At 44.6% G+C, this 15,127-nt stretch overlaps 1 protein-coding gene across 1 annotated transcript in view; it reads left to right on the top strand.

Moving 5' to 3' along the window:
- The first annotated feature begins 6,416 nt into the window (after positions 1-6,416).
- Positions 6,417-15,127, top strand: part of RPAP1 (RNA polymerase II associated protein 1) — a 49,484-nt gene continuing 40,773 nt past the window's right edge. The window contains exons 1-3 of the mRNA XM_035111753.2: positions 6,417-6,516; positions 12,862-13,110; positions 14,254-14,399. Of these exons, the coding sequence (XP_034967644.2) occupies positions 12,921-13,110; positions 14,254-14,399 (336 nt within the window). The 5' untranslated portion in view covers positions 6,417-6,516; positions 12,862-12,920. The remainder of the gene's footprint in view (positions 6,517-12,861; positions 13,111-14,253; positions 14,400-15,127) is intronic.

Genomic DNA, 15,127 nt, shown 5'->3' with positions numbered 1-15,127 from the left:
AAAACGGTATGCCTCTGAAGACTGGTTGCTGGGGATCACGAACAGGAGAGAGTTGCTGTGCTCTTGTCTCGCTTTGGACTTCCCACAGTGTGCATCTGGTTGGCCACTGTGAGAAAAGGATGATGGACTGGATAGGCCTTTGATCTGATCTAGCAGGGCTCTTTTTACACCATTATGTGTTAACTGAACACATAACTGAAACCATTATAAGCGGCTTTGTCTTGAAAAAGCTTGGAAACACAATAGACAGGAGTGGAGGGAGGTTTAAGAGTGCTTGGGTGTGCACTAAATAACACACAACATAAAAAACTGCAACCAATTCTAACATAATGGCTTTCCTGCCCTGAAGAATATTTATGGACTGTGTTATTGTGGTTCTGGTCCTGTCTATGAGGAAATGCCCACAACTGTGCATCAGGTGTTTGATTTTATGCCATGGGGCATACAGGGCACTATTTTTAATACAGGGCACTATTTTATCCATATAGTTAAAGCTATGGTTTTTCCCAGTAGTGATGTATGGAAGTGAGAGCTGGACCATAAAGAAGGCTGATTGCCAAAGAATTGATGCTTTTGAGTTTTGGTGCTGGAGGAGACTCTTGAGAGTCCCATGGACTGCAAGAAGATCAGACCTATCCATTCTGAAGGAAATCAGCTCTGAGTGCTCACTGGAAGGACAGATCGTGAAGCTGAGGCTCCAATACTTTGGCCACCTCATGAGAAGAGAAGACTCCCTGGAAAAGACCCTGATGTTGGGAAAGATGGAGGGCACAAGGAGAAGGGGACGACAGAGGATGAGATGGTTGGACAGTGTTCTCGAAGCTACGGACATGAGTTTGACCAAACTGCGGGAGGCAGTGGAAGACAGGAGTGCCTGGCGTGCTATGGTCCATGGGGTCACGAAGAGTCGGACACGACTAAACGACTAAACAACAACAATTTTATCCCTAATGCTATTTTATATTTATATCTGTATCGGTTTCTCAAAAACAAGTCCTGTTAGACAAATCTCTCTTCCCCCCCCTCCCCTCTGGGTAGAGTTACCAGCTATGTGGATTAGGGGAATGCTGTGGATGTAGTGTATCTTGATTTCAGTATGATTTGTGACATATTCCCACATGATATTCTTGTGGAGAAGCTGATAAAATGTGGGCTGGATAAGTGGATTTGTAGCTGATTGACCGAACCACCCCAAAGAGTGCTCACTAATTGTTTCTCATCATCCATTCCTGGAGGAAAGGGACATGTGCAGTGCCCCAGGGTTCTCTCCTGGGCCCATTGTTGTCCAATGTCTTTTTAAATTACTCAGATGAAGGAATTGAGGGAATGCTCATCAAATTTGCAGATGACATCAAACTGGGAGGGGTAGAATGCCACAGAAGAATTGGGATTCACAGATTGGAGAACTAGGCCAAACTAACAAAATGAATTTCAGTGGGGACAAATGTAAAGTTCTGCATATAGGCAGGAATAACCAGCTGCACAAATATAAGATGGGGGGCACCTGGCTTACTAGTAGTACATGTGAAGAGGATCTAGGGGTCTTAGTAGACCACAAGCTTAACATGAGTGAACAGTATGATGTAGAAACAAAAAAGCGAATGCTATTCTAGACTGTATCAACATACGTCTAGTGTCCAGATCAAGGGAAATCATAGTATCACTTTATTCTGCCTTGATCAAACTCCACTAGGAATACTGTGTCCAGTTCTGGGCACCACAATTTAAGAATACTGTATTGGCAAGCTGGAACTTATGCAGAGGAGGGCAACCAAGATGATCAAAGGTCTGGAAACCAAGCCTTATGAGGAACAGTTGAAGGAGTTGGGTATGTTTAGCCTGGAGGAGATTGAGAGGAGATATGATAGTCATCTTCAATATCCCAAGGGCTGTCACATGGAAGTTGGAGCAAGCTTGTTTTCTGTTGCTCCAGAGGGTAGGACACAACCCAGTGACTCAAAGTTACAAGAAAGGAGACTCTGACTAAACATCAGCAAGAACTTTCTGACTGTAAGAGCTGTTTGCCAGTGAAATGGACTCCCTTGGGAGGTGGTGGACTTTCCTTTCTTGATGGTTTTTAGGCCGAGGTTGGATGGCCACCTGTCATGGATGGTTGAGATTCTTTTTTTCCCAAATAAATTTTTATTATTTTTTCACCAAGTTCTTTACATCAACATATACATTTCGTCTTTATACATTGTCCAGCTCTTTCGGGCTTTGACTTCCCTCCTCCCTTAAGTAGGTAGCATAATTCCCTTTACTCGCGCATTTTAGAAACCTATCATTTCCCACAAATAAATGCTAGCTCACTAACAAAAAATGTATCTATCATACATCAACATTGTAGGGTCTAGTTTATACCGGCCAGAGTCTTTAAGTTCTTATAATTCTCCTTTGCATAGTCCAGAAATTTACTCCATTCTTCTCTGAATTTCGTGTCTTCCTGGTCCCGGATTCTGCAGGTCAGGTTCGCCAACTCTAGATATTCCAACATCTTCACTCGCCATTCCGCAATTGTAGGTATTTCCGTTGTTTTCCATCTCTGGGCTAATAATACTCTCGCTGCCACTATGGCGTACATCAACAGTCTTTGATCTACTTTCCGGATTTCATTTCCCATCAGCCCTAACAAGAAGGCCTCGGGGTTTTTTGGGAACGTATATTTAAATAGTTTTGGATGGTTGAGATTCTTGCATTGCAGGGGTTGGACTGGATGGCCTTTGAGGTTCCTTTGAACTCTATAATTCTATAATTCTATAAGAGAAGGAAGAGCCTAGATGCATTTTAAGATGGCAATATATACATAGCTTTAGGCTTGGATTATTTTTCATTTTAAATATCTCAATGGTAACATGGCTCACAACAGAACTGCTCCATCACTTTTTGGTCACTTGCAAAGCATTTCATATAACCAGAGTCTTTGTGGAAAGAAAGGAAAGAGGGAAATGTGGAAAGAACCCATTTAACTCCCTGTTATTTAAAGCTTCAACTTTGCTGAGAGTAAGCCTGGAGGCAAGGATTGCTGCAATTTTTATCCATTTAGTGTGCCTAATACAAGTTAGGTATTCTTGAAATAAATGACAAATATTGTAAATCTCTCCACGCTGAAAAAAGCACAAATGTGATGAGCAGTAATGGTAGCAATAACATTCAGGTTTGAACTGCTTTATTTTCATTGGGTGATATCCAGCGTTATAGTCTATAAACTAAGGTCCATTGATGCATATGGGTCTACTCTGAGCAGGTGTCAGGAAATTGATAGCTAATTATTGGTTGGGCAAATTGTATTGCATAGAGTTTTCAACATTTCACAGTAAGAACTGTTCCTGTTCTCAGTATAAGAAATACAAACATCTTTTAAAAGAAGTATCTTTTGAAGATCCCGGAAGCCCACGCTGCAGGGCACTTAGCCCCCATGGAATAGCATTCCTGTCGAGCTACAGCACAGAGACACTATCTGCACTTTCCAGAAACAATTTAAGACATTTTTGTTCTGACATGCTTTCCCAGCTGGATAAATGAGTCTTTACCACAAGTCTTTACTTTGTTTGGTTTTAGTTTGGTTTTAAATATATTTGCTGTTTGGAAGCTTTTAGCTGTTTTTAATTAACTTTAGTGTACATTGCCTTGCGACGGTTGTTTAGAAGACAATGAATAAATCATCATCATCATTACTATTATTATTATTAACCAGCAAGATACTCAATTTCTTTATCATTGTGTCTGAACTTTAACCTACATTTGACCCCAGGCAGGCCTGAGGTACCCCACCCCTGGTTTCCTCACCAGGGGAGGAGTGTTTGTGTGAACAGCTGAGCTGCATGCTAGTCACACACAGTATTTTTACTATTATCATTAAGCCACACTTTTTGGTTTGTGGTTTTATGAAAATGTGGCCAAAGGCCACAGCACCACTGCAATGTTTTTGAACCTATCAATGAAAGCATATTTGAGACTATGTTGCCTTATTTGTAACACATAATGTTGCTAAAGAAGAGAGAAAGAGGGCCAATTTTTAATCAAATGTTCGTTCTAGGCAACATTTTTACACCCATGTTAAAGACAAAGAGCAAAAAGAAAAGTGTTACATGTGTGTGGGGGGGGGGAGCACTCGAATTGAAGCCACTAAATAATTTAATGTATTTTAATCTTTGTTGGAAGCCGCCCAGTGGCTGGGGGAACCCAGCGGGATTGTTGTTGTTGTTGTTTAGTCGTTTAGTCGTGTCCGACTCTTCGTGACCCCATGCCAGGCACTCCTGTCTTCCACTGCCTCCCGCAGTTTGGTCAGACTCATGTTCGTAGCTTCAAGGACACTGTCCAACCATCTCGTCCTCTGTTGTCCCCTTCTCCTAGTGCCCTCAATCTTTCCCAACATCAGGGTCTTTTCCAGGGAGTCTTCTCTTCTCATGAGGTGGCCAAAGTATTGGAGCTTCACGATCTGTCCTTCCAGTGAGCACTCAGGGCTGATTTCCTTCAGAATGGAAGGAATGTGCGGGGTACAAATAAATAAATAAATAAATCCCATTCAAGCTGGTGATCAGGGAAGTGGTTCTGCAGGCAAGGGGTGACATAACTGGGCTTCTGAGGCTTGGAGCGTGTTTCCCCACAGGGGAGCCGCAGAAAGAATATAGTTGGTTAAGGGAGCCATGGACTCAAAAAGGTCGAAAACCTCTGCTTTATGGTTTTGCCACCACTTGAAAATATTTCTTTCATCAGGAATTTTAGACACTAGCTGATTGCTTGCTTTTGATACTGCTGAATCATGCCACATACGCTTACTGCATTGTTGATTCTGGCTCTTTGAAATGCTTCTGCATATGTCAGCTTAGATACCCAGTTTCCGAGTTGAAAGGCAACTCTCAAAATCTTTCTAATAAGCAAAATATTGAAGACGCACAAGGAAAGTGTTTTATGGAGATTGCCATCTTCTGATGGAGCCCCCCGTGGTGAATGCAGATGGACCATTTTGCTAGTATTCTGTCTTTGTTCCTTCACACCCACTTTCACCATGCACTTCAGATTAAAGTTCACATTCATTTTGTAAGCATCACGCTTGGTTTTTACAAGTAATATTTACACCTGCCCACTTGAGGCCGGTGCACAATGATTGGGCCCAGCCACAAAACTGCACTGGTTTAGGATCCGACCAATACAGTATCTAACATGGTGAAGCGCTACATCTTTCTTCAGCCCTGCCATGGATTCTTGAGTTGAGATTCCTGCATTGCAAGGGGGTTGGGCTAGATGACCCTCGGGGTCCCTTCCAACGCTATGATTCTAAACCAGTATACAGTAGCGATTCACATGACAAACGCTTCCCTTGCTGGGGTATCACAGCTGCACAGCCTCGCCTCGCCTCGCCTCTCCACACATTCTCCCATCGCACGGGAGAGGTTTGCACATCTTTTATCCTGCCTGGGCTTAGAGCCCCTTTGCGAAAGGGGGAAACCCCGAGCTGAGCCAGAGCAGAGGGGAGATGACGGTTATGCAGGGCCAGATTTAGGTTTGATGAAGCCCTAAGCTACTGAAGGTAACGGGGCCCTTTATATGTCCAGCTGTCCTTTGTCGACAACAAATTGTCACTGTTTTTTTGTGCTGAATATATGCTATATGGTAATTTATGGACCTACATAATAGGTATCTAAAGCAATTTGCACATAACAAAATATGTATTTTATCAAAGTAATTGTTGAACTGAAATACAACGAAGAAGTATATTAATAGTGAAATACAATTAAGAAGTATAGTGAAATAATTATTAAGCTCTAACTTAAAATGATTTTTTTATTCATAAAAAAATTAATAATGCAAACACATTGGCATTTTGCAGTAACAAAAGTTCCTTTAGAAACACAATTAAATGGGGGGGGGGGCAAGAGAGTGGGGCCCTAAACAGAGGGCCTTCTTGGTAGTGGCACCCACCCTGTGGAACACCCTCTCAGCAGATGTCAAGGCAATAAGCAATTATTTTACTTTTAGAAGACAAAAAGTAAACCCAGGGAAACCCAGCCAGATGTATAAATAATGAATTATTATTATTATTATTATTATTATTATTATTATTATTATTATTATTATAAAAGGGAAACCCAGCCAGATGTATAAATAATGAATTATTATTATTATTATTATTATTATTATTATTATTATTAGTAGTAGTAGTAGTAGTAAATCCGGCACTGCGGCTATGGGATCCTATTTGGGGGTGCACCCCAAGGAAACCAGTGGGACCCACTACTAACAGCATAGGCATGAGGGTGGGGTGCATCCCCCAAGCCCAGGGTAAGGTCGCCGGTCGCCGGTCGCTCCCACCCGCTGCCGGGGCTTCCCTTCGCCGCCTCTCTCCGCATCCCAAAATGGCAGCGAAGGCGGGGCCTCGTCTCGACGCGCCGCCCGAGAAACCTCCCCATCCTGGCGGCGGCGGAAGGAGAGGTATGTGCGTCAAAGCGCTTCTGGGCTGAGCGGAGGCGCTGCTGCCGCCGTCTAAGGATGGCAAAAGCAGCCCACGCAGCACAGGTCAGTGGGCATCGCCAGCAGCCTCCGCGTCTCCTCCTCCTGGGTGGGCAGCCTCCGTCTCCCTAGCACGGAGGAGGAAGGTTGTGCCGGCCTAGGGACTCACGGCCCGCTTTCAAGCGCCTCTGAGCATGCCTAGAGAACGTTTTCTTCACATGGAAAACTCTTTGCATCCTGTCCCCGCACGCTTGGGACTATGGAGCATGCGTCTTAGCGGGCCGCCGTGGACTCGTTTAAAGACACGAGACACGACATGGCGTTTTTATTTGCAATGGGGCTGCCTGTGGGAAATGCCCCACAGCTGCAGGCTAGAATTGGTTGAAGGAAGGGGGGCTTTGTCACGCATCGGATTCTCTTGTTTCTATGGGCCCCTAATGGCGAGTTGGGGCCTGTGAGCTGCTGGTTGTATCTGCGAGGCTAGTAGAAGAGGCTTTGACAAAAGAAATCGGCGAATGACTTGCGAAGAGAGAGAAAAGGCAAAACCGGTTTCCGGCATGTGTGCATCGGCACATGTTCAGCCCTGGATTTTTACCTATTTGTTTATTTTTTAAAAAATACTTCATTGTTGTAGTAGAAGCAAGACAGGAGCCAGGAAGGAACAGCACAAGCCCCCCCCCTTAAGAAATGTGAATTGCATTTGAGGCCTCTGGTGGAAAAGTAAACTAGATGTTTAAATACAAACTTTTATTTAAACAAACACAGAAGTGTCCTCCCAGAGCAATGGGTTAAACCAGGCATCCCCAAACACCGGCCCTCCAGATGTTTTGGACTACAATTCGCATCATCCCTGACCACTGGTCCTGCTAGCTAGGGATCATGGGAGTTGTAGGCCAAAACACCTGGAGGGCGGCAGCCTGGGTTAAACCGTTGAAGGAATGCTTTGCAGATTGCATCAGTTCCTTGTGTGTGATTATCAGCAGCAGATTGTAGGAAGATCTAGGAGTCTGAGTGGACTGGAAGTTTAAGTCTGATAATTAAGGTACTGGGTTTATACAGAAAAAAGGAAGGAAGTCCCATGCAATAAGAATACCTGTGTTGAAGTCCAGATAGATAGATAGATATTGCAGAACGCATTCTATTTTGCTTTCTAGATTTTTTACTTTCTTTGGTGAATGTCAAGGACAAGTAGGTCAATAACCTGCATATCATTCACAAGTGTGTGATGGTTTAGCTGTAATCTTCCTCATGATGTTCTTTGCTCATTAAATTTAACAGCCTTATTCCAAATTCTATACAAATGCAATGATATAGGCACATAACTTGTGTAGAAAAACAAAGGACTTAGAAGAGGCATCCCCAAACTTCGGCCCTCCAGATGTTTTGGACTACAATTCCCATCTTCCCTGACCACTGGTCCTATTAGCTAGGGATCATGGGAGTTGTAGGCCAAAACATCTGTAGGGCCACAGTTTGGGGATGCCTGAATTTCCATGCCCAAGCACTCATTTGAAGCAGCATGTGGTCTTCTATGAACTCTCTGCATTACTATACAAGTTTAAGTGTGTTTTCCTTCTTTTTTAAAATGTAGTTTAAAGACTCAAGCCCTGGATTTCTTCTGCCCAGAGCTGATGTGCCTTTTCATATGGCATAATAATAATAATAATAGTAATAATAAATTTATTATTTATACCCCGTCCATCTGGCTGAGTTTCCCCAGCCACTCTGGGCGGCTTCCAACAGAACAGAACATTAAAATGCAATAATCTATTAAACATTAAAAACGTCCCTAAACAGGGCTGCCGTCAGAAATGAATGACTCTGGTCTCATCCATAGACGATGACATCACAGCAGCGGTGGCGGCAGCACTGGGGTGGGGTGTGGGGAGATTAAAAAAGCATGAAGAAAATTGCAGGAAGGTATAACACAGCAGGGCAGTGTAAATGATGATGATGATGATGATGATAATAATAATAATAATAATAATAGTAAATTTTATTGTTTATACACCACCCATCTGGTTGGGGAAACCCAGCCACTCTGGGCAGCTTACAGCATATCTAAAAACAAAATTAAAACATCAAGCGTTAGAAACCTCCCGATACAGGGTTGCCTTCAGATGTCTTCTAAAAGTTGTGCAATGTACAATATGCACAATCAAAAGATGGCTAATTTGTTTCACACAACTCAAGCAGCATTTTAAGTTCTAGTCTAGTCAGAACTTGAGTCTTACCCTTTGGACTTCATCCAGCCTACATGCACAGAATATAGTTTGAACACATATAAGGTGGGTGGAATTAGTAATAGGAGTATTAATGGTGATTTCTCACACAATTTTTTTGTACTCTGTTTTTAATACTTGAGAGCAAAGTATATGTCTCTCACTGATGTGCAACAGATGCATTACTTGCCCCTTACCTATTTAAAACTAGCAGAAGTGAAGGTTTAATGTTTATTTTAAAAGTGTAAGGAGCAAATAAGGCATAGATGCACAACCAATGAAGTGTGCCTGCATTTTATTCTTATTTATTTATATGTTACTACATTAATAATAGTAATTTATACCCCGCCCATCTGGCTGGGTCTCCCCAGCCACTCTGGGCAGCTTCCAACAGAATATCAATAATAATAATAATAATGCGATAAAACATCAAACATTAAAAACTTTGCTTAATAGAGCTGCCTTCAGATGTCTTCTAAAAGTCATACAGTTGTTTATTTCTTTGACATCTGATGGGCGAGCATTTCACAGGGCAGGTGCCACTACCGAGAAGGCCCTCTGCCTGTTTCCCTGTAACCTAACTTCTTGCAGTGAGGGAACCGCCAGAAGGCCCTTGGAGCTGGACCTCAGGCTGAATGGTGGGGGTGGAGACGCTACTTCAGGTATACCGTGTTTCCCCCTTTTTAATACGTAGTCAAAAAGTAAGGCATGGCAGGGTTTTTAATCGTTTGAGAAATGTAAGTCATACCCCGAAAATAAGCCATACTTCCGCGACGTGCAGAGCAAGACCACCGAGCGCCCCAGCCAACTAGCGGGACCCAGCACGGCGGCCGCAACAGGAGGAGGAAGCCTGCCAGGTTGGGTCGGTGCCCGGAAGCGGCGGCGGCTGCTGCAGCGCCAATAAAGCGCGCAGCAGTGCCGCACAGAGCACCAAGGGCACAAGCCAGCAGGACCGAGCTCCTGCAATGCCGGCCGTGGCAGGAGGAGGAAGCCTGCCAGGTCGGGTTGGCGCTCGGAAGCGGCGGCGGCTGCAGCGCTGACAAAGCGCGAAGCAGCACCGCTCTCTCTCTCTGTGTGGGTGTCAGTCTCTTTCTCTCTGTGCGCGTCTCTCTCTCTCTCTCTCTCTCTCTCTCTCTCTCTCTCTCTCTCTCCTCGTGCGTCTTTCTCTCTCCCCCCCCCTGTGTGCGTGTCTGTCTCTCTCTGTTTGTGATCGTGTCGAACCCCCCCCCCCCACAGAGAAAAGGTGCCGCGCAGGTTCCTCTTCGGCTCGTCATTCAGCTGACGCCGCTCCTTTCCCCCCTCCCTTCCCTTCCTTCCGTCGGTCCGTCAGTTGGGGTTGCGCACGCCCAAGCCTCGTCCCCCTCGCGCTTCCCTCACTAGCTTCTCGGAGCGGGACAGGTCCCAGCCTCCCTCCTCATTCCCCGGCCAGCGAGAGAGAGCCCGGGGAGCAGCCTCTATTCCTCTGCGTGCACACACACACACGGCCGCCGCTGCCTTTGAAGCCATGGTGGCGAGCGCGAAGCCGAAGCAGGAGGAGAAGCACCTAAAGCTGCTGAGGGAGATGAGCAGCCTCCCAGTGCTCCCACCCAACCGCGAGTGCTTCGACTGCGACCAGTGCAGTCCCACCTACACCGACATGACGGTGGGGAGGAGGGGAAACGGAGAGAATAGAAGAGGCAGAAAATGCACACGGAAGAGAGCGCCAAGCGTCCTGAGCCAGTGGGACCCAGTTGTACCGGCACTTTAAAAAAAAAAAAAAGACATCCCCTGAAAATAAGCCACCGTGTGTTTTTTTGAGGGAAAAAAGTTGTAAGACGGTGTCTTAAAAAAGGGGAAACACGGTATAGTGTATATGTGTATCTGTGTAATATATTTATTTTTACATTTATATTCCAACTTTCATCCAAGGAGCTCAGAGTTCCCTCCCCATTTTATTCTCACGTCAACCTTGTGAGGTAGGTTAGCCCCAAAAATAGTGAGTGAACTTCATGACTAAGAGGGGATTTGAAGTCTCCTCTCTCAAGTCCTAGAACAGGAGCTGCTCTCCTGGTGGGACAGAGCTGTAATAATAGCCTCCCAGCAGTGACATCATTGCTGCTTATATGGAGGGATGAGGCAGTGAGGATGTCAGGGCTGTGTAGGCACACTGGGGGAACCAATCTGCACCCACACAGCTCCAGCTTCTCTGCTGCCCTGCCCCTCTTTCTGTTAAGCGGCAGAGATACGCCTGCCCGGAAGACATTGCTGCAAGTCTGTCACACCAGGCAAGCCACTCCTCCCCTATCCCAAAAACTATCCACTACACCTTGGATATCGTGTTTCTGAATGTCTGCTTTCCGTAATGTTTCAATCAGGTCTTGATCTGATTCTGAAAAGAGATAAAATGAAATTACTCTCTTCCTTGGCATGCTTCCTGCCCAAGCATTTCATAACATTTATCTTGGACCAAAGGCCTTGCATGGTTTCACCTTCAGATTGTGAAAGTTGAGTTGCTAGGAGGTCTGTTCTGGTATCACTCTGGGCCACTAGTATCGATTGCTCTGATGTGAGGGGTGTCTGTTAATGTTGGTTGGGTGTTGCTGACTTAAAGTTGTGCCTTAAAAGTTTTAAGTTGTGCTTTAAAATAAAGGACCTCATTGGACTACTTAGCAGTAGAGCAGTGGGAAATTTAGAAGAGCAGGGTGCCTTCATGATACTCACAACCACGCCCCTTCTAAGATTATACAACAATTTTATAAATTATACAATACTAATAATTAGGGATGCATTGCAACAATCAATGCAGGTCTCCACAGGTTGCCTATTTTCTGTGCACGTACATGGGCAAATGATTTGTAGTGCTCCGGTATCTTCTTTTGGAGTGACTTACATTGTGTTTTCCATGAAGTTCCCTTGTATGTAACAGTACCTGCACACCGGTCTCTTGAAAAAGAAGCACCTTGTGTTTTTGGTGTTCCTAAAAACTTAGCCATACAGTGGCTGCAGGACACTGGAAGGGACGCGGGTGGCGCTGTGGTCTAAACCACTGGGCCTCCTGGGCTTGCTGATCATAAGGTCGGCGGTTTGAATCCCCATGACGGGGTGAGCTCCCGTTGCTCGGTCCCAGCTCCTGTCAACCTAGCAGTTCAAAAGCACGCCCAAAAGTGCAAGTAGATAAATAGGTGCCACTCCGGCGGGAAGGTAAATGGCGTTTCCGTGTGCTGCTCTGGTTTCGGTGTTCCATTGCACCAGAAGCGGCTTAGTCATGCAGGCCACATGCCCTGGAAAAACTGTCTGCGGACAAACGCCGGCTCCCTTGGCCTGTAAAGCGAGATGAACACCACAACCCCAGAGTCGTCTGCGACTGGACTTAACTGTCAGGGGTCCTTTACCTTTAGCTTTTTTAGGACACTGGAGACAAGGACCTTGCAGGGGCCTTGCTGCAGAAATAGTAATGAATGGGTCTTCAACCCTCTATGACCCCAGACCACTAGGCCACTACTGCCTAGGTAAGGGTATGTATACAAATATGTCATATTTTGTTCTGAAAGGAGGACAAGGACAGAAGGAAACTTTGATCACAAGTATGTTTCCCTGTGAGCGGTTGCAGTTTGCTCTGTGGCGGTCTTTTGAAGTCAGTTTCTCTAGGATATCAAACACTTGGGTCCTGAATCCCCATAGCGCTGCTGTACATACAAAAAGTTGACCATTTTGTTGGGATTCGCTTACTGTTTCCTCCGCTGTGTCTGAAGCTTCCATAAATAAACTGGGGGGGGAAAGTGCTGTGAAGTACAGAAGAAAGGAAGGAACATTTTAGAAACAGCTGTTTGTGCAGAAGTCACATCAAAGGCAGGTGGATTGTAGTGTGTGTGTGTGTGTGCGCGCGCGCGCGTGTTCTGCCTCCTTCCTAAAATAGCACCCACAACAACAATAACTGTGTTTCCTCCCCCTTTTTGGCGTGATAATGCGTTTGTTGTTTGCAGAGAATTGTGCAACAACTATTCTGCACGAATTTCTTGGTTTCAAATGAGTGTCATAGCAGGGCACCTTAATTGGGGTGGGGAGAGGGGGAGGCTATTGATATGTCTGGGCTGTCCATGAATAGTCCTGTTCTTTGTGGCCCTTTGGGGTACTCGAAAAGTGTGTGAAAGTAGAATTATTCAAAAGCTTCTTTTCCCAGGTAAAGTTCCTTTCCTCCCTTTCTCTGCAGCTGATTCAGGTTAACCCTTAAGCCCTGTAAAAGAAGGCTGTGGCTACAAAAGGAGAAAGATGTTGTCAAGGCCCAAGCCTGGGGAGTCGGAGGCAGATTTGCTGAAGTTCCAGAATCAGTTCCTGGCAGCGAAAGCCTCTCCAGCGGTGAAGGTTGTAAAGAAAGCAGATAAGAGAAGAGGGGATCTGGGGAGTGGAGAGGATGAGAGACCCCCAGTGCAGCATGACAGGGATGTGGTGATGCTGGATGGTAAGTTTATTTATTTTTATTTCAAATTATCTTGTTTTGTATTGATGGTTCAGTACAGCCTTCCCCAGCCTAGTGCTCTTTGAATGTTTTGAACTGCAACTCCCACCAGTCCCATCTGGAGGACGTCAGATTGGGGAAGGCCAGTTTAGTAGTCAACAAAAACCAAAATCACATATTCATTGCCTGTAAGTTGCTAGGTATATTTGAATGGCTTTCTTACTGTAACCTTGCCTGCACTTGCTACTGTTCTCAGCCATCCCTCTTTCTGTTTGCAAAGCATCCATTTTGGGTGCCAGATTGTTATCAAGACTAGACGGCAACCCACTTGGAATTAAGGGCATCTTTCTATTATTATTATTATTATTATTATTATTATTATTATTATTATTTTAGCAAAATATTAAAACACCATAAAACATAAAAAACCTTCCTTATACAGGGCTGCCTTCAATTTCTCCTAAAAGTTGTATAGTTATTTATCTTCTTGGTATCTGATGGGAGGATGTTCCACAGGGCGGGCACCACTACTGAGAAGACCCTCTGCCTGGTTCCCTGTAACTTCACTTCGTGCAGTGAGGGAACCACCAGAAGGCCCTCAAAGCTGGACCTCAGTGTCTGGGCTGGATGATGGGGGAGAAGACACTCCTTCAGTGGTTTAGGGTTGCTTATTGCCTTAGGTTTTCTAGAAGCCCTCCAGATGTTTTGGGACTACAACTCCCATCATCCCTGACCACTGGTCCTGTTGGCTAGGGATGATGGGAGTTGTAGTCCTAAAACATCTGGAGGGGCAAGTTTGCCTATGCCTGATTTACAGTGTGGTTTAATAATCGGTCCCTCTTCCCTGAGTACTCTGGGAATTGTAGCTTTGTGAGTTGAACAGGGATCTCCAAACAACTCTCAGCACCCTTAACAAAACTGTTGTTTCCGGGATCTTTGGGATGTCATGACTGTTGAAAGTGATATGATTCTACTTTAAATGTTTAGTGGAGATGGGGGCTGAATTTCTCAATTTTGTGCAACTCTTACCAAGATGGTAGTTACTAAATGGAGCTTTTTAAGTTTCATATCAATTTCCTCAAAAGAAGAAAAACACCTGGAGATTACTAATGCTTTGCATATATTCTCTCTCTCTCTCTCTCTCAGAATTTCCTGATGTGCCCCCTCCACTGACACCAGCACCTCCCAAAAAATCCAAATTCAAAAGTGCCCGTGTCCATTTTGATGAGGATCCAGGAGAGCAGTTGGATCGCAGTGATCAGCACATCACAGCAGTCTTCAGCAAAATAATTGTGCGTCCTGTTTATAAGAACTACAATAATACTGATTAAACCTCTGATTGACCTGTGGTAATGAATGATAAATACTCAAGCTGGGGCAGCATGCATTAAAAATAAAGTGATATAATCCTGCAGAGTAACCCAAATATTGCACACATACATTCCAAAGCAGAAATTACGTAATTTGTAACTATGCACGTATTTACTTATTGTTGTTTAATTTATTCTTCTTTTGCTGGGAAATGAAGCCTTCTGGGGCTCAAAGGCACCTTCTTACCACTGAATTTATAGGAAACTGATTTGTATGGAGTGAGTGCTGCCTTACTGACAGGTGTTCCCTGAGGTTCCTGCGTTGCAGGTGGTTGGCCTCGATGACCCGTGGTCCTTTCCAACTCTATGATTCTGTGAGGTCAATGGTCCTTCTTAGCCCTGCTTCTGGAGATCTTTAGTGTAGTAGATATTCATTCATTCAAGCTAGAGCTTGGCTTCATATACCCAAGAGCAAAACACATGGACTGGCCTTCAAAACTGTGTGTACATATATTTTACCAACATGCATTTTACCACGTCCTTGTTTCAAGGTACATATATCTGTTTAAGATTCCCTTGGTATTTGACATGAGATGCATTTATTTTGTATTTGGGTATGTGGAAAAAGTCAAGCAGAATTTAGCCCATGTTGCAAACAAGTTGTTGTGTATGGGATCCTGAAATGACCAGTAATAGACAAGGTGGTGGGG

The sequence above is a fragment of the Zootoca vivipara genome, chromosome 1 (assembly GCF_963506605.1).
Source record: "Zootoca vivipara chromosome 1, rZooViv1.1, whole genome shotgun sequence".
NCBI lineage: Eukaryota > Metazoa > Chordata > Lepidosauria > Squamata > Lacertidae > Zootoca > Zootoca vivipara.
The sequence above is the reverse complement of the archived record's forward strand: the minus strand, read 5'-3'. Positions and strand labels throughout refer to the sequence as shown.